General features: G+C 42.1%; 1 protein-coding gene across 4 annotated transcripts in view; it reads right to left on the reverse strand.

Annotated features, from left to right (window-relative positions):
* DCLK1 (doublecortin like kinase 1) overlaps positions 1–18382 on the reverse strand; it is a 359451-nt gene that overhangs the window by 20001 nt on the left and 321068 nt on the right. For all 4 annotated transcript variants that reach the window (XM_045978157.1, XM_045978156.1, XM_045978159.1 and 1 more), the window contains exons 13-16: positions 18073–18150; positions 17602–17698; positions 15744–15824; positions 4109–4222 (exon numbers count right to left, since the gene is read on the reverse strand). In XM_045978157.1, the coding sequence (XP_045834113.1) occupies positions 4109–4222; positions 15744–15824; positions 17602–17698; positions 18073–18150 (370 nt within the window). The remainder of the gene's footprint in view (positions 1–4108; positions 4223–15743; positions 15825–17601; positions 17699–18072; positions 18151–18382) is intronic.

Raw genomic sequence — 18382 nt, forward strand, 5'->3', positions numbered from 1 at the left:
ATGCTCCATTTGCATGAGCAAAATGCAAAACAAGAACTTTAAAGCATTAGGAAAATTATCGGTTAAAATAATAAACAGAATTAAATGAGGAAAAATAAATTGGAACTGACATCTTAGTCATCGGTTCTTCATCAAGCTGAGCAAATCTAATAATGCCTCCCTCCCTTCCTCAGCTCCCAAGAAGTCCACCGTTAAAATGTCATCTCTAATTCCATTTTATGTCTATAAATTGCATTTTAATAACCTTTTGTTTCCCTTTCTCTGTTCTGGTGTGTGTGTGTGTGTGTGTGTGTGTGTGTGTGTGTGTGTGTTTTAATCCCCCAACTACTGGGGAAGGTAGTAAAGGGACAAAGGAGTCTTTCTGAGAGGCAGTGTTGCAGTTTCAAGGACGGCAATGGGTTTCCCCCTAATCACATTCCCTGACCTCAATGTCAGAACACCCTTTCTCCTTTGAGAAGGGCTGGATGATCCCAGCCAGCCTCCAGCTGGTAATTACTCTCCTGGTCAACTTGAGGACCTCTTGCAACCTTAATATAAAGTTATCACTTGTCCTTTCTTTGGTCTTAATGATGGAGGGGGTGGAGAGCAGAGAAGGAAAAAATGACAACAGGAACAGAAAACATTGAGGTTTAGAACCATGAGTGCACGCTAAACTACGCTCATGTCATAATTTACTTCTGTGACTAGATTCTGTTTGTTATGACAGTATCCTCTTTTTCCTTTGTCACTCTAGGAAAAAAAAGGTGCCCTGGATTCCTTTATAAGCATTGCTCATCTCCAGCGGGTAGTTAGATTTCTAACTGGGGAAGGAGAAGTGCCAGTTACAGACTAATGATTAACTGTTCATTTCCTGAAAATACAAGGTGATGGACACTACATTCTAAAATAGTAGAATTTTTCATTTTAAAGGGTGTATGTAATTTCCAAGCAATCAGTCCCATAGAGGCAGTTTAAAATAAAATACATTATCTTATAGCCTCTGGGGAGAGCATACATGCCTGTGGGACAAAATTCTTCTGAATGAAATTTATGCTGTAATCAGTTTTTTTCTATATCAATAGAAGCCATTACAAAATTATATTAATTATAGGAATTTTCACATAGGTGAATTAATAATTATATTGCATTATTAAATTGCCAAATGGTGTGGACAGAATGCACCATTTATGAAGACTCCTCCTCCGACCTACCGCTTATATTCTGCCTTACAGCAGAATATCATTCTTCTGCAGATAAAGCTTAGTTTGAATTGGAATACAGTTGACTCTTGAACAATGAGAGGGTTAGGGATGCTGACCCCCAGCACAGTCGGAAATCCGTGCATAAATTTTGACCCCCCAAAACTTAACTACTAAGAGCCTATTGCTAACCAAAGGAAGCTTTACTGATAACATAAACAGTCGATAACCACATATTTTGGATATGTATTACAAACTATATAAATAAAGCTGGAGAAAAGAACATGTCATTAAGAAAATCATAAGAGAAAACACACTTAGAGTCCTGCATTTATTTATTTTTAAAAAAGTCCATGTGTAAGTGGACCCGCACAGTGCAAACCCGTGCTGTTCAAGGGTCAACTGTATTATTCAATGCCAGGGCTCCTTTCTCTTGTGGTGGTCCCCTGAGACCTAGTCTTTGCCCTGTAAGAATGGGAAAACTGCTGAGACCTAGTCTTTGCCCTGTAAGAATGGGAAAACTGCTGTGGAGTGTCAGCTGACTTACCCAGGGCTATTCTGGAAGTTAATCACAAAGGCAGCCAAACTGGCCAACTTCTGATCCCCAGCCCCTCCCTGCCACTGGCGACCTCTCCCAGGTTCTAATGGAAGGTGTGGACATTTATGAGAGAAAAGCATTCTAGAGAGGGTGCATGGCAGGCCAGAGTCTTCGGAAACAACCCCTGAAATTTACAGTTGTGCTCTTTCATGCTTGAAACACTAACAATACTAATTAACATGTGAATCGTGCTTTAGAGTGGACAAGGCATTTTTCCAGGTATTTCCCCAAATAGTTAATTATTTTGAGTCTGAGTTAAGTTGATACTTTTTTTTACATCTGTAGTGAATAAAGAAGATTCAATACACACATAACTAATGCATAATCAGGCCTACACCGTCCATTTTGCAATTTATAAGTATACTGCTAGTTTTTAGTTTCCATGGGAACATGTTAGTGATGAACGGAGGAACTGATATGGAATTGTATTCAAAATGTCCAATCATGATAGTTAGGGGGGAAAATCCACAGACCTTGATCTTCAAATACTAGTTGGAGTTTTTTGGAGGTCTACTTAGATAAAGTTTTAATAAGCCACGTGGATTAGGTTTTGGAATTTATCCCAGTTTGATTAAAGTAGGATTTCTCCTCAAATCTGTGTTGTCTATCCCTGGGAAAATTGCCCTGAAGTTCCTGCCCTTAGTCATTATAAGACTCCCAGAATACTGTGAACAAACCATTACTGAGCAACCAAGGCAAACTTAACCAGAGACTAATTAAAATAAAAGACCAAGAAAAACAGAAACAAAAAAAACAAAATGACAGAGGTGGAAAAGCACCCTTCTCACAGACGTAAGCCCTCAGTGGGGGCAGGAAAGCAGTCCTTTTCATGGAAAAGCGTGCTGGCAGTCCATTCCAAAAGCAAATTGTGGAATCGAACGTTTTGGAATAGACTTATATCTTGAATGAATGATGAAAACAGAGTATAGAAGGTCTGATTTCGTTGAGAATTGCCATGAGATTATTACTTCCCCAAATTACTGACTGAATATTTGCTGAGAACAAAGAACGCTGACATCTAGAAGGACATGAAGGACAATGTACTTCTACACCGAATTTCCTTAGAACAAACTAGAGAGAGAGGGAAGGAAGAATGACTTTCAATTTTAAACCCTTAGCAGCACTGAGGAGCATCCGAAAGTCTACATTCGACTTAACACCGTGAGTGGGCTCAGGAGCCAGTTACTCACTCGTAACTCCAAACACAGAATGCAAACAGTACCAGAAAGGGTATGCGTACATTTGTGCCACCTGCAAATTCTGGAAACTCTTATCAAATAGTAACCTAGCTCCGGAATGGATTGGATCGAATATGTCACCTATTTACCTTTCGTTTATCTGGAGCACTTGTACAACCAAAAAAGAAAGAGAGGAAGGGAATAAAACACCCGAAAAAGTGGTAAAACATTCAGTATTGCTCCTGAGCATAAGATACTGTTTCGTAGCATATATACTTTTTGAAATTTGACATTGCAGTGTCTAAGTTCTTTGTCGAGAAAAGAAAAACAGCCCAAGTGATTTCACATGGAATATGCTGTTCAAATTTACATACTCTGAAGAAAGAGGAAATTATTAAAAACTCAAGTAATCTGGGACTTGAATATATTTACTCTAGAATATGACACCAGGAAGTATGAGGTTTCATTATTTCTCTGCCCAATTTAATCTTTGCCTAGAGCTGCTATCAAATTGCATATAGTGTATGTCTGCATGTATAGAACAGGAAAAGAAAAAATCCTTGTGCAGCCACATCACTAAAATGGTAAATGGTAAAAGACTTTCGACTTTAGGAACAGAAATTTCTAAGGAGCAAGACACCGTTTTTTTTCTTTGGGTGTTCGCAGCAGCTCAGTCTCACTGAAAATCTTACTGTGTAAGCCTTCTGCTAATGTTTTGGCTTTCATTTGGGTCTTTGCATGAACAAAGATCTATAGTGTTCCAATCTCTCTCTGCAGTGTCGTCTCTCTTGGCTTCCCTCTCCCTCCAGGTCCTGGCAAAAGGACACTAAGAACTCTTTTTCTCCGAGCCCCAAAGTTTGCATTGGCACAGAGTCCACTGTGGGGGAGGTTTTCAGCTTTAAAAAATAAATCATGAGATTAATATATACTGCGAGACACCCTGGAGGTGTTGGATAATGAGATGACTCCTAGGGAAATGTTCGGCAAAAACACATCATATATAGAAGCCCCAAACCTCCCCCAGCGCATTCAGTGGTCGAGCTGTCTAAAGAAATGACCCATTCTGCTGTCTCTGGCTGGAATCTCCTGAGTAATGCCTGTCTCTTAGGTGGATGGCTTTTAAAAAGTCATAGGTGGATATTTCAGATGCTTACTGCTATGACAGAAACTCCAGCTGCCGTGCTGTTCGGCTTGGGGCCTGTGTTGAAATGCTTCTTTATCTTTCCAGCTACTGACAGCTGATGTTCATTTTCGGGGAGGCCGTCATCCTGGAAAAAAAAAAAGAGAGAGAGAGAGAGAAAGAAAGAAATGAAAAAAAAGGAGAAAGGGGGGGAAAAATGAGATAAATGGAAAATGAGGTCGAGATCTTCTAGTACCAAGTGGGAATCTTGGAATTCCTAAGATCTCAGAAATAAAGGAACCAGTGTCTTCTCATTAAACATCCTTGTAGAAGTAGGGCTCTGAGGTCTCGTGCATTTCCACATCTGCCCTAAAATTAATTTGCTGTATCCTCTGACTCCCAGAGTTCTGTCCCTAAATAAAAGTTGTTATTTCTGTGTTTGGTTTCTAATAAAATTGATTTCAGCCAGGGCTCTCTAGGGACATATGCCAAAGGGCAAGTTAAATCTGAAAAACCAAAAGAAAAAAAAATCAATGTAAACATTTTTTTTTTTTTTTTTTCCCCTGAACCAAGAGTTTTATCCTCTTAGCCCATCATTCAGGCCACAACACGAGGAAACTGACAGTCCTGGGCTCATGCAAGCGCCCGTAAATAAACTCGGGCTGGTTCCACGGGTCCTCAATCGACTGTTCTATCATCCCAGACAACCTTCCAGGCAAACAGTTCCTCCCTAAGTTTCCAATCCTCCTTACTGCCCTCAAATCATCTGTTATTTTGACGTACTTCACATTGAGGCTCATTTTAACGAAGGCTTCTGCTCTCCGCCGGCACCGTCTATGATGGAGGCTGGACAGATTGCTCCCCTCTGCTAAATACTGTGAGGACAACAATAACCAGAGCTGTAAGTACGAGCCGCCACACCACCTCATGGTGGAAAGGCTGCCCAACCCCGAAGACAGAGACTGCATTCTGTTCGCTATAGACCCCTCGGCTCTTGCACAGTGCTTGGAGGCGGTAGATGCTTAAGACGTATTTGCAGAATAAATAAATGAAGGGATAATAAAGTGTTTGTTACTATCTGTTAAAACCAAAATTCCTGGCAAGACTTCAATGCCATTCATCATTTTCCTTCTCTTTTTTCCTTTCCATCATTTTGCATGTTATTTCTTGGCTCCACCCAGGAAAATAGATGGCTGTGTCCCTAGCATAACACGCTCGCTCTGCTACATAACCTAGCCTTCCCTTCTCTCTGCATTTGGCTATTCGTGCCTTCAGGCGCTGTGAATAGTGGTCTACAGTGGACCAGGCGCTGCAGGAAGTGGTGGGGAGAGACGGTGAGCAAAAAGAGGCATGGGCTTTGCTCTTTTTTTTTTTTTAAGATTTTATTTATTTGACACGGAAAGAGATCACAAGTAGGCAGAGAGGCAGGCAGAGAGAGAGGAAGGGAAGCAGGCTCCCTGCTGAGCAGAGAGCCCGATGTGGGACTCGATCCCAGGACCCTAGGATCATGACCTGAGCTGAAGGCAGAGGCTTTAACCCACTGAGCCACCCAGGCGCCCCATGGGCTTTGCTCTTATGGACCCTGCGGCCTCTCCAAATCACCTGTTCCAAAATATTTTTCCCCAAAAAGGCATAATTCAGTAGAATGTTTCCTCTGTAAACTCCTAATCATTTTTCATTATATGTATTTGCATTTGCACTCTTTACATTCTTTTCGGTGTTAAGTGATTTCGTATATACATATAACATATACATAAATGTATAGAGAGAGTTTAGGGATACACACACACACACACACACACACACGATATATTGTCAACTCTGAACTCCGGCTCTTTTGTATTACATTTTCCACATTTTCTGTAATGTTTAATATAAGCCCGTGGTTCAGTGCCCTGCTCACAGTGGATACTGAACTTGTGATATTCTTGGACTGATTTGTTAATGGCTAAGAGAAGGAACCATTATTAGGCTTATTAAGTCACATCTGAAATCAAATCTGGAAGAAGGATGCTTTCCAGGGATTGCAGAGTGATTTCAAAATTTTTTAAAAATCTGTATTGTGAAAAGAGTCAGAAATAAAGTGAAGGTCAATTAGGGTAACAGTGGGGTAATACTTGGGGAGGGAACATTAAGAGACATAAGAAGTACTTACTCCACCTGTCCCGGGCTATGCCGGGGATGGCAGCAGATGGTAGAAAAATGGTCTCTGCCCATCAGAACCTTGCGGGCTGAGACACACAAGATCAAATAATAAAGCTAATCAACAATTTAAGAAAGAGTTGTTGTAAGGCTTGGAGCCTCGTGGCTGAGGTACAAACACGGAAGGACTTCAGAGGAGAGAGGATGTATTTTCAGTTGTGAACAGAGCGGACCTGAGGAGGACTACGGGATCCAGCCTGGTCTTTAACGAGGAGGAGCCACCGAGGCTTAGAGACAAGAGAACTGCTGTTTTGGTGCACAGATGCAAGTGGGAAACCTCAGGGCCTGTTTGCCAAACAATGAGTTAACCAGTTTAGCTGTAGTTAAGAGTATGTGGGAGGATAATGATGGAGAAAGCTGGGAAAAAAGAAAAACAACCAGGAAAAGACGGGCCACAAAGGACTACCAGAAAGATCCAGAAATAGAAGCCTTAGTCTCCATTAGGGATAAAAACAATGCTTTTTAATAAGCAGGGTGTAAGCAGGAAGTGTAGAGGACTAACTACCCTTAACTCACGAAGAATTAGAATTACGCGATCCAGAGCTTTAAACACAAGGGTGAAATGTTTTTTTAATGGTGGACGAAACAGGCCGCTGGAACCTAAGTTAGAATTTTGGAAGCACTGAAACATTGGATGAGGGATGAAATAATGGGCATTTACTGAGTCTTCCAAATATTAGCGTCATGTATCTGGCACAGGTTGGGGCTCTGTCTGAGGACAAGGGAGCAGCCTGAGACCGGGGTTCCCCATTGGGCCTCACCCCCAAGATTATACCTGTATGTATAATCATCTCTTAATAGACTTCTAGGCTAGCTCAGGCAGTGATTTATATGAGGTTTAGATTATCAACAAATGTGGAAAAACATCATCAGGAAGTAGGTCGAAGGAAGGTTTTTCTCTTTAGAACAATACTACTTTCAGTATATTTGCTGTCTTGGGATCAGAAGCTGCTGGAAAGGAAGAGCTGGACTAATCCAAGTAAGGGGCAGGGAGGGAAGGAAAATGAAGCCGTTTGCCCCGGGGAGGTGCAGGTTTAACTGAGGCACCATGAAGTAAGGAGGCAAAGGGGGAGGCTGGAGTTTGAAGGTGGAGGGGGGCAAAGGTAAAAGAGAAAGGCAGGGAGAGGAAGGTGACACAGGCCTTAACTGCTGTGTGGTCCCGGGGAAGTGATTTACGCGTACAAGCCCCTGATATGCATTATTAGGACCATTTCGAAGACGAGCAGCACACTGAGGCCCAGCAAAGTTAACTTGCTCAAGGTCACACAGCTAGAAAGTGGTTGAGTCAGGACTGAAGCAGATCTGAAAGTATCCTTTCCGCAGCCCCACACGGCATCCACTCAGAGCACTCATTCAGAGCATCGGTTACAGAAGGGCTCCCTAAGAGTCAAATGGTAGGATTTGAGGAGTCATCTTACCCATGACGGAAGTGGCACGATGGTAAGCAGAAAGAAGGATTGAATTAGAGACTGAAAAAAAACCCAGAGACTATCCGGACAGGCCTCAGTGGAGCCCGGGAAGCATTTGCATGGTGGTCAGTAAACGGGAGGCTGAGCGCTTCAGGCGGCCCAGAGGAATGCAGTTGACTTTGATGTCAAGGAGAGACTGGGTGTCCGGAGAATCCGAAATGTGGCAAGGTGACCTACACTGGCCCGGCTCTCGAATCCTCCATGGAGCAGGCAGCACCAGAAGGCCTGGCTAACCCTGGGTGACATGAAGTTGCACTGGGTCACAGCGTGCTCCTATGAGCCACGCAGGCTTGATGACCAGGCTCGGTGCAAACAGAGAGAGAATAAAGAGTAGAGACTCTGTAGGAACAGCCTCGTCCTGACTTACTGAGAGCGGTTCCTCCCCTGCAGCATGGTCCCACCATCACCTCACTTCCCCACCAGCACTGCCGTCCCAGCCAGAACTTTCCTCTACCTGGCTTTTCTTCCCCCTGCCAGTTCCTGAGCTAAGAGTCTGCTTCCTCACCACCTTCAGAATGGACTTCGTTATTATTTCCCAGCTCTGTCCTGGTCCTGATCTCCTGTCAAGACTCTTAGCAACTCTTTTAGATATTGGGTCCCGAGGGTTCAGACCTCCAGCTTTAAATTCTAGTGAAGGTTTCAGCTTCCCTTGGGTTACTAGTTCATGTTGAAGCAATGAAAGTCTTGAAACAACCCTCGCAAGTTGTCAGAGATGCTTCCGACTTCATAAATCCTAAAACATTTCGGGTTTTTTCCCCCCCAATGAAATAAGGTGTCTCAGAGAAGGTAGAGAGGGTGTGCGTGCATGGGCACGGGTACGTGCGCTCACGTGCGCGCGCACACACACACACACACACACCCCTCACAGCAACTAAAAGTCTGCAGAGCTTCTATATCAATTCTGAAGGCTTTGAGCATAATTGGATTAAAGACATAAACAACTGGCTTTGCAGGGACCTAATCTGTACCTGAAGCATACAGACGGATGATGGAGATTTAGCTAACTTACTGTCTTGCATCAATAAAATAAATAGGGCCATTAAAAACATACATTTTTATATATACATCTTTATCACCGTTATTCTGAATAGATTGTGTGCCAAAAACGTGCTATGAATTTTCTAAACGTGACAAACCTGGCAGTATGTTACAAATAGTTATAGTATTATTACCATACGTTCTGGTATGTAGTTTCTGGGAGTAGTTTCTGAAGTTTGACATGGGCTGGTTGCGGTTTGAGGTTAGTGGTTTTTGATTTAGAAATTCCCATCTACCACTTGGCAGAGCATTGCAACTGACAAGAACGAAATTAGTTTGCAAAATGGAAAACGAACTCTCACAGCTGTCTGTAGGAGACCTAGCCTCCTGGTCTCCATTTCTGCAGCGGATGTTGGGGAGCAGCTGTGGGGAGGGATGTGGGGGCTTGGATGTGAAGTCACTCAGTGCAGTGAATTCCCCTCTTTCCTCAGGGAAACCATTCCAGGGGTCACGGTTTAGAAACCCTCCTCCCCTCGTGGATTTTTGTTTTCGACTCCTGGATCTCATTTGCAGTCAATTCATTACCAGACTCCATTATTAGTAATATCTGTGAATTTATGAGAAGTATGGCAGTCTTGAGACGTTTACTACCAGACTATCCTGATCTAGTTTTAAGTAATCTCTCAGGTACATCAGAGTACTCTTGAATGGCGGCTCCATCCTGCATCCCAGAGTTTGGCCTCTTGACTTGCTAACCATCTCCAGCTGCACGGCACCCAGCACCTCTGACTCGGTTCAGCTGGGGCCGGGGCATCCTCTCCGTCTACACCTCACACCACACTGGAGGAGAAAATGTGAAGTAAATCGAGATCTAGCTTGGAGAAGGGAGAGGGTAAGATGCCCAAATGGAAAGTGGATTTCCATGTCATCATTTCTAATTTATGACTATAAATAGCTGTTTTATTTATTATTACGGTACACTGGGGCTCTCTTAATTTCTAACAAATTCTGCCAGCACAAGATGAATGTGTAGAAATTTTTGTGTGGGGAGAGCTGCTTTTAGCTAGCACGGAGTATGTCTGTAGATTATCCAGCCTCTTATTATTTCTTCTTCTTCCTCTCTTTTTGAATATCTTGGCTTAGTAGTTTGTTTATTTATTTATAGTACTATAAATACTTTTAAAAAGAGTGGGTAGGTGAGATAAATGAAGAAAAATAAAATTTAAAGGCCAGGAAGGTGATAGGAAGTCTTTTTTTTTTTTTTAAAGATTTTATTTATTGATTTGACAGATCACAAGTAGGCAGAGAGGCAGGCAGAGAGAGGAGGAAGCAGGCTCCCCGCAGAGCAGAGAGCCCGATGCCGGGCTCGATTCCAGGACCCTGAGATCATGACCCGAGCCAAAGGCAGAGACTTTAACCACTGAGCCACCCAGGCGCCCCAGTAGGAAGTCTTGAATTGGCTAAATACCGACACTTGACTTATTTAAACCCATTCTTTCCACTAGGACAGAGGTTCTCAAACTCGGTTTCACCGTTAATAATCACCTGGGAGCTCTCAAAATTCCTGCCGCCTGCTCTGATGCTGGGCCAGAATTAAATCAGAATCTCTATAGAGGGAAGTCCAGGCATCAGACCTTGTGCTGGAAACTCCACTGAGCTTTATGCCGGAGACTTCTCTAAGGCTGTTTCCTCATCAATAAAACCAGGAAAATAACCGGAGGTAAAACATAAACCCACAGAATTGCAGCATTGAGATGGACCTTTACCCTAGAATAACATGGGATAAAGTAGGTCAACACTTTGAAAACAAAAATGCAATAATAGTAATATATCTGGATTATTACAATGGTGATAATTTAATCCTATTTTTAAATGAGAATTTGAGGAGGGCATGTCAATTATGTTTAGAAACTTCTCACTAACCTATGATTTTTATCAACAAATTATCATTTCAGGGAAAGTGACCAACCTTCGCCCCAATCCCTGGAATGATCAAGATGTATTAATGCTTACTTCAGTCTCCTATGTGCCTAAAGACTGTGGTTCCCCACTAGATGAGTGCTAAGGTAAATCAGCTTAAGACAGGACAACCCCTGTTGATATTCTGTAGTCACAGGAAAGGAAACAGCCGTGATACTAGAGAAGACAACAGAGCCGATAATGCGCACATTATCTACATGGAGCTGAGGGTACACTAATGGAATTTGGGGGGCTAGGATGAGAAGGTTCTCCTTAATCAAATTTCTCCTATGCCAACATCCATCACAATTTGCATTTCAGCAGCACATAGCAACAGATGACAGAGCTGTTGCCTCTCTCAGACCCAAATTCCCCAAATACTTATCAAGTACCTATACAGTACTAGTGCTTAAAGACTGTCCTCTTAGACCCATCAAATATATATTCCTTTCTCCATCCTCATAACAGCGGAAGAGACTGATTCTACTATCTTCAGTTCACAGACACAAAAATGGGTTCAAAGGAGTGAAATGACTGTCCCAAGATTACAACAGGAGGGTGAGCAGCTGCTCCTTCCGGAAGCCCACGTTCCACTCCTAGACACCTGGCTGCACACTGATGCTCCCTTTGTTCAGCTGGTTTGTTAGAACAATCCACCTTGAGGACTCAGGACTCTTCCAATTACAGAGCAGAGGGACGCCTGGGTGGCTCAGTTGGTTAAGCGACTGCCTTCGGATCAGGCCATGATCCTGGAGTCCCAGGATCGAGTCCTGCATCTGGCTCCCTGCTCAGCAGGGAGTCTGCTTCTCCCTCTGACCCTCTCTTCCCTCTCATTCTCTCTCACTCTCTCTCAAGTAAATAAATAAAATTTGAAAACAAACAAACAAAAAAACACACACAAAAAAACAAAACAGCAGCAGCCCAGAACACCAAGGTGCACAGTGGGATTCCCAGCCAGGATGAATGAAAAAATAAGCCTAGAGTGAGGTTGAAACAAGTGACTTTGGCTGACTAGATTTTCTGATTCTACTGGTCTACTCTCTGTTTCATAAGAGACTGCCTTTTCAATTCTAAGGGCAGCAAGTGAAAAGGTCACTGTATAAGCAACAGAGAAAATTAGGACAAATGAGAGTACAGGAAATGCTTTCTGACGATTTCCTCAGGGCTCAGATAATTATTACCTCTTCCCCCCGAGGTAGACTTCTCTGCAGTGATCAGATATAATTTGATAGCCAAATGCACAATGTCTTGTTAAATGGACTTCCGTTTAAATGCCTAATCTATTTACTTTGATTGCTTGGTTGTTCATTTGTTGCACTTGGAGATCTTGACAAATGCTAAATGCTGGTTGTGAAAGCTTATATATGGTTTTTCATTTATGTTGTGAGACAATAATCGTTTTTCTGATTTAGTCACTACAAATACAATTTCAAAAGTTAAGCAATCATTTCATACATTTTGGGTTTTTTTAGTGTTTTTTTTTTTAAAGTTTCTGCTAACATCAATATTTTTCTCCCTCAGAATCTAAGGTCTGTTAGAATGATATAAAGGGTATTTTTTAGTTTTAAATCTCCTAGATAATTCCTTAAATGTTATCCTCGCTTTTAAGAAATGTCTTTAGGGAAAAAAAAAAAAAAAGAAACGTCTTTAGGGAATCTGAGAGGGAAAACTAAAATGACAGCAAAAGTCCTGTTTTAGAGGGAGTGGTGGACCATAATTACCAGCAAAGTGGGACCATGTGTAAAAATGTGTACAAAGCAGACTGAGAAGGCAGAAAGTTATGCTGAGACATGTCCATGCTGCTTTAGGAAAAGGAGCAACCTAGTTTTTCAAAGGTATAGCCGAAAGTCTTCCTAATTTTGTTTCTTTATCCCATGGAATTGGGATATATATGGATATAGGCTCATTTGGTTTGGAATAGGCTCATTTGTTTCTAATTGCATTCCGGCCCCCTTGAATATATAGACAAAGTTATCTTAAAACAAATACGTATATCCTGCCAGAGATCCTCCGCTGGACACCTATTTCCCGGTCTCCTTCAGGATGGGGCTGTGGCATCTCCTTCTCTAGGAAATCCTTTATAGCACCACTCTCCTCACCCAGAGGCTGGCTGGCGTAGCCTTCCCCAACTCCCAACCCCCACCCCCATTGTCCAGTGACTGTCTGATTGAATCAGAGCTTCTAGAGGGCAGGCTTGCCAGGCAGTGGTCCTCTGAAGAAAATGTATTTAAAGGGGGATCTGGGTGGCTCAGTCAGTTAAGTGTCTGTCTTCGGCTCACATCGTGATCCCAGGGTCCTGGGATAGAGTCCTGAATTGGGCTCTCTGCTCAGCGGGGAGCCTGTTTCTCCCTCCTCCTGCCGCTCCCCCTGTTTGTACCCTCTCCCTCTCTATCTCTCTCTCACAAATTTATAAAATCTTCAAAAAAAGAAAATGTATTTAAAAATCTAAAATGGCTATTACAGTCTGTGAAATCTCTTTCTTCAGTGGCTCTTTGTGAGCCTTCAAAGGCCGTATTTCAGATTCAGATTTTCTGACTGATTCTGTGTGATCATAGTCCCACTGTTATTAGTGCTATCATGCAATTTGACAATTTGTAGATCATGGGATTTTAATTAGCATGTAGATCAATCAGAATCAACTGCTTCCACCAAGAAAGATAGCAGCTGGCCTGTGCCTCTTCCTCTCTGCAAATCTAAGGGAAAGGTGCCATGACCTAGGTAAGTTCCTTTGAAGATGTTGCTAACTTGTATGAACAATCATTATAATGGTATGATGCATACGTGCATTCTTTTCCAATATTCATGGTACTTTCATGTATAACAAAGGATGGGTAGGTATAATGTGGTACATAGGACTTGAAAGCAAATAGGCTTGGAGTGAGGAGACCTGGCTGCAAATTTTGGCTCAATCATAAATTTTGCTACTTCAGGCAAGTCACTTACCATAGCCTTAGTCTCCATATCTGTAAAATGCATACAGTAATACCCACTCTGCCTATCCTGTAGGTTTTCTATTATTAGGCTTACCTGAGATGCTTCCTAACTTTGCCCACTTTATAGAAGAGGATAACTTTATTTTAGCACCCTGGGGTAAATGCAAAGGTTCTGAGGTTGGAGGTGATCACTTCTAGATTCTAGCTGCCCTGCCTGACTATCCCAGGGGTTAAGGGGACTGATAGCTTTATACATTTGTATACTAATTGCGAAGCTCTGCTCTACAAAAATATTTAAAACAAACCTTAGTTCTGTGTCTATACACACATTCAACATTTATAAATATTCTCCTGTTTTTACTTCTCTACATATAAAATGCTGGGTTAGAGCTGTCCTACAACCCAGCAATCGCACTACTGGGTATTTACCCCAAAGATACAAACATAGTGATCTGAAGGTGCACCTGTCCCCCCAATGTTTATAGCAGCAATGTCCACAATAGCCAAACTATGGAAAGAGCCCAGATGTCCATCAACAGAGGAATGGATAAAGAAGATGTGGTGTATATATACAACGGAATATTACACAGCCAACAAAAAATGAAATCTTGCCATTTGCAACGATGTGGATGGAAGTAGAGGGTATTATGCTGAGCAAAATAAGCCAGTCAGTGAAAGGCAATTATCATATTATTGCACTGAAATGTGGAATTTAAGAAACAAGGCAGAGGATGATAGAGAAAGAGAGGAAAAAACGAAACAAGACAAAACCAGAGAGGGAGACAAACCAGAAGAGACTCTTAATCTCAGGAAACAAACTGAGGGTTGCTGGAGGGGAGGGAGTGGCTGGGTGATGGACACTTGGGAGGGTGTGTGCTATGGTGAGTGCTGCGAATTGTGTAAGACTAATGAATCACAGACCTGACCCCTGAAGCAAATAATACATTATATGTTAATAATAATTAAAAAACAACAAAAAATAAATTAAAGAAAGTGCTAGAACCTTGGACCATGGCCATCACATGTCAGAACATAAACAAGATCCTACACTCTTGTCACCTGGGATGTAGTCTGCCCCAACACTGTCTTTCAATCATACCTTATCCTTAAAATTAGTGATTTGGGGGGGGGAAGCCCACTTAGCTAATCACTATGGTGATAATTTAGAGAAGTGGAATATTTTGTTGCCTTCAACTCACAGCCAGATCACTTGAAGCCGTAGGAAGGCTGGCAAAATCTCTATCTGTGAGCTAAGCATGTTATACTTGTTCCTGTCTGTGCTCATGTCCGTCTCTCTATAAGTGCATCTCTATCCGCCTTCTGCTGTGGAGGAAGAACCATTAACCTAAGGCTGGAGCTTCCACGTGTCCGTGAAGGTTACAGTAGGACCTAGATTATCCAGTTGTTGGGAAGAACACGATGTTAACGTACGTGAGGGGCTTAGAAGAGTCCTGGACAGACTTCGTCAGTGAAGCGCTCTATGCGTATTTATTCTGATTCAAAACAAACCTGATCAGTCCGTTTTAGAGAGATAGAGGGACAACATATAATGACTGTGCTCTGGGGAATTCTTTCACAAAGAATTTCATATTGTTAGACTCTACCACTCAAATGGCAGCAGCAACATCTGGGAGCTTTTAGAAATTCAGAGCCTCACATCTAGGATATCAGAATCTGCATTTTAACAAGACCCCCAGGTGACTCGTGAGCGCATTCCAGACTGAGTAGTGCCACACTGGAGTACTTCAAGCCTCATGGGGGACCCTTGGGTCAACGGTATTTTTGGTAGGCATCATGCAAAAGCAGGACTGACTCAGAAAATCTGCTGCTGTTGCTGTATTTGGAATGTAGCTTGGAGGCGGGGTGGGGCTTGTCCATGTGCATGCACCTCCCCAGTTGGAAAGCAGCCCTTTCTGCATCAAAAGGCTCTGTGCAAGGGACCGCGAGAGCACCCGTCAGCACGGACTCAGAGGAGCAAGTCTGAGATGCCGTCACTGTTCCAGCATGTTTGTGGGGGAGGAATAAATACGAACGCAGCACTTTACAAAGGAGGCAATATCATTAGGAAATAGGTGGTTTTAGAAAGGAACGTTAGAAGTGTGTATGGGGAAAGGAGGAAGTCACTTACGTTAACCCAAGGGTGCTCCAAGACCTGCACAGCTGAAAATCGCTGATCGACATCGACCAACAGCATCATGGTGATGAGCTCCTGTGGAAGGGAACATTTGATTCCATTTGTCTCATTTTTATGGCAAAACTCTAAGTATTTTCCTACGCCAAAGTTCTCTTTTAGTTTAGAAAAGCTCTAAGTTTTAAATATATCAACTCAGCTTACCCAAAGGAATCTAACACTCTTAGAAGTTGAAGAAAAGGTCAATACTTAGAATTATAAATATACGGCGAGAAAAAAAATGAAATAAAGATTAGAATAAATTTCACTGAAGTGCATTTAGTAGAGAAGAAATAAATTAAACAAGTTAAAGGATTGATATTCCTTTGTCTAGAATTTCACACTTTAATGGCGATTTCTAGGTTAGCTTAATACAGAAATCTGTTAACATTGCCTCAAAACTTTCCACATCAATCAATACCAATAAAATGGAACTATTAAGGGGCAAATGATTTAATGGTTTGAAAATTAATGAGACTCCCTCAAGAGTTCAAAATGATTTGGACCAGGAAAGCACAGCTTGAGTTTTAATGATGAGTCTGTCACACATTTGTCCACTTTGGAATAGAAGTTCCCATGTAACAAAATGGTTAGATATGCGTTATCCAGTTCCTTACAGTCATGGGGTCTGACTACCATTCCGTGATGAGGATGATTTATTTTCACTGATGTAGAGATTCTACCATAAAGTTCTCATTATGTTCTTCTGCTTCAGGCTCCTCTGTGTAAGAAGGCATTCATTCACTTTCCAACAAGGGCCAGGACTTATGAAAGGAATGAGCTGGTGTGGTGCCTTCTGCAGGTGGCATGGGGATGTGGGAGATGGTCCTATCTGTCAATGACTTGGAGCCCTAGTTTATGGAGTGAAGGCACTGAGAGAAAGAGATTTCTGAAGAGACTGCTCACAGGCAAAAATACCTCTACCCCCACAGGAAAATGTCAGGTTTTTAACTGAACTCACACTCAGGACACAGAGAAAGGAAAGGCTTATACACTGAATAATCAAAAGTCAATTATTTATCAACATCAATTTGTTAAAAATTTAAGTCAATGCTTGGAGACATTAAGAAGTCAATTAAAAGGTTTTCTTTTTTATCCCGAGTTCTACCAATGTCCCCATTTTGCAGTTTTCTTAGAGGCTGATCTCCTATTCATTCATTTTAATACATGTTAAGCATGTATACATACTGGTTAAGAACTAGTTATATACTGGTCACTACATCGGGTTGATGATACAGCAATAAACAAAACACACAAAAATCCTTGTCTTGATGAAATTTGTGTTCTAGTGAGGGAAAACTAGAAAATAAATGATATAAGTAAGATGTATACACCTACCTGTATCTACCTGTCTAGAAAAGTAGACAGAGAGAGAAAGGTAGGTAGATGGTATACCAGAAGGACACATGGGTGTAAGGGCTACAAGAGAAAAATAGAGCAGATGAGGAATATAAGGCGAACTAGGTAGATTAAAGAGCTGTATCTGAAAACAGGGTGGTCTGGGAAAGCTTTCCTGAGAGGGTGAAATTGAGTTGAGACCCAAAAGAGGTAAAGCCACAAGCTACGCCATAATCCAAGGTGGGCTGGTGTGGCAAGACGCAGTGTAACTGGAGTGACAACAGGAAGTGATGAAGCCAGGAAAACAGAGACGCCTGGTAAGTGGGATGGTGACAAACAGATGATTTGATGACCGTGGACTCCTGGCAAACCCAGTAATTAAACAAAAATGGACAGAAATCTTATCTACAACATCATTAGGTATAACTGCATTAAGACACAGAGGGTCTCGGGAAAAGGAAAGGCACTGGGAACCTACCTTCGCCGAATCAGAAACGTTATCCCAGTATGGAGAGGGAAAGTCCACTTGCCCCATCAAAATCTGATCGAAAAGCACTTCCTGGTCATCACCGCTTCTGTTTACATGAACCACAACAAGGAAAAACACAGCACTAAAATGTTAACCCAGGGTATGTCTCTTCACTCTTCTGCATTCGAGCCCTTCCTTTCCCCATAAGTGTGTACAATGTGTGTTTTTAAGCTATTCAAAATGTCAATATGGAACTGTTTTGGACAATTAGGAAAGAATGAGTTTTTAAAAATCTATGAGGGAGATTTATGGAAGGCATGTAAATGAGTGTGTACAACACAGAAAAAATAACAGGCACTGGAGGTCAAGTTCTTCCATCCACTTCCTGCTCCAGGCTCCTTTGTGCAAGAAGGCAGAAGGGATCGCTCAGAGAGTACAGAAATGCTTTGTTGGTGCTGAATAAAAGATGACTGCCCATACCCACGGAACGGAGGGAAACCGCACAGCAGGATGTAAGTGATTACACCAGCTGCCCAGATGTCCACCTTGAGGCCATATCTGCAAAAGTAAGTGACGTTAGAGTTAGCACAAGGCAGGCCGGGACAAATTACGGGGCACTGGCAAAATGGATGACTTGACTATTCTAAATCAAAAACCGAACTCAACAAAATTTGAAACCCAACAACAAACACTAAATGAAAACCCCCCAGTAAACAGAATTCAAGGAAAGAGTAATTGAAAGAGAGAGAGAGACACCGTCTAAGACATATGAATAAAAATCGAAGTAAAG

Source organism: Meles meles, chromosome 14, assembly GCF_922984935.1.
Source record: "Meles meles chromosome 14, mMelMel3.1 paternal haplotype, whole genome shotgun sequence".
Classification (NCBI taxonomy): Eukaryota; Metazoa; Chordata; class Mammalia; order Carnivora; family Mustelidae; genus Meles; species Meles meles.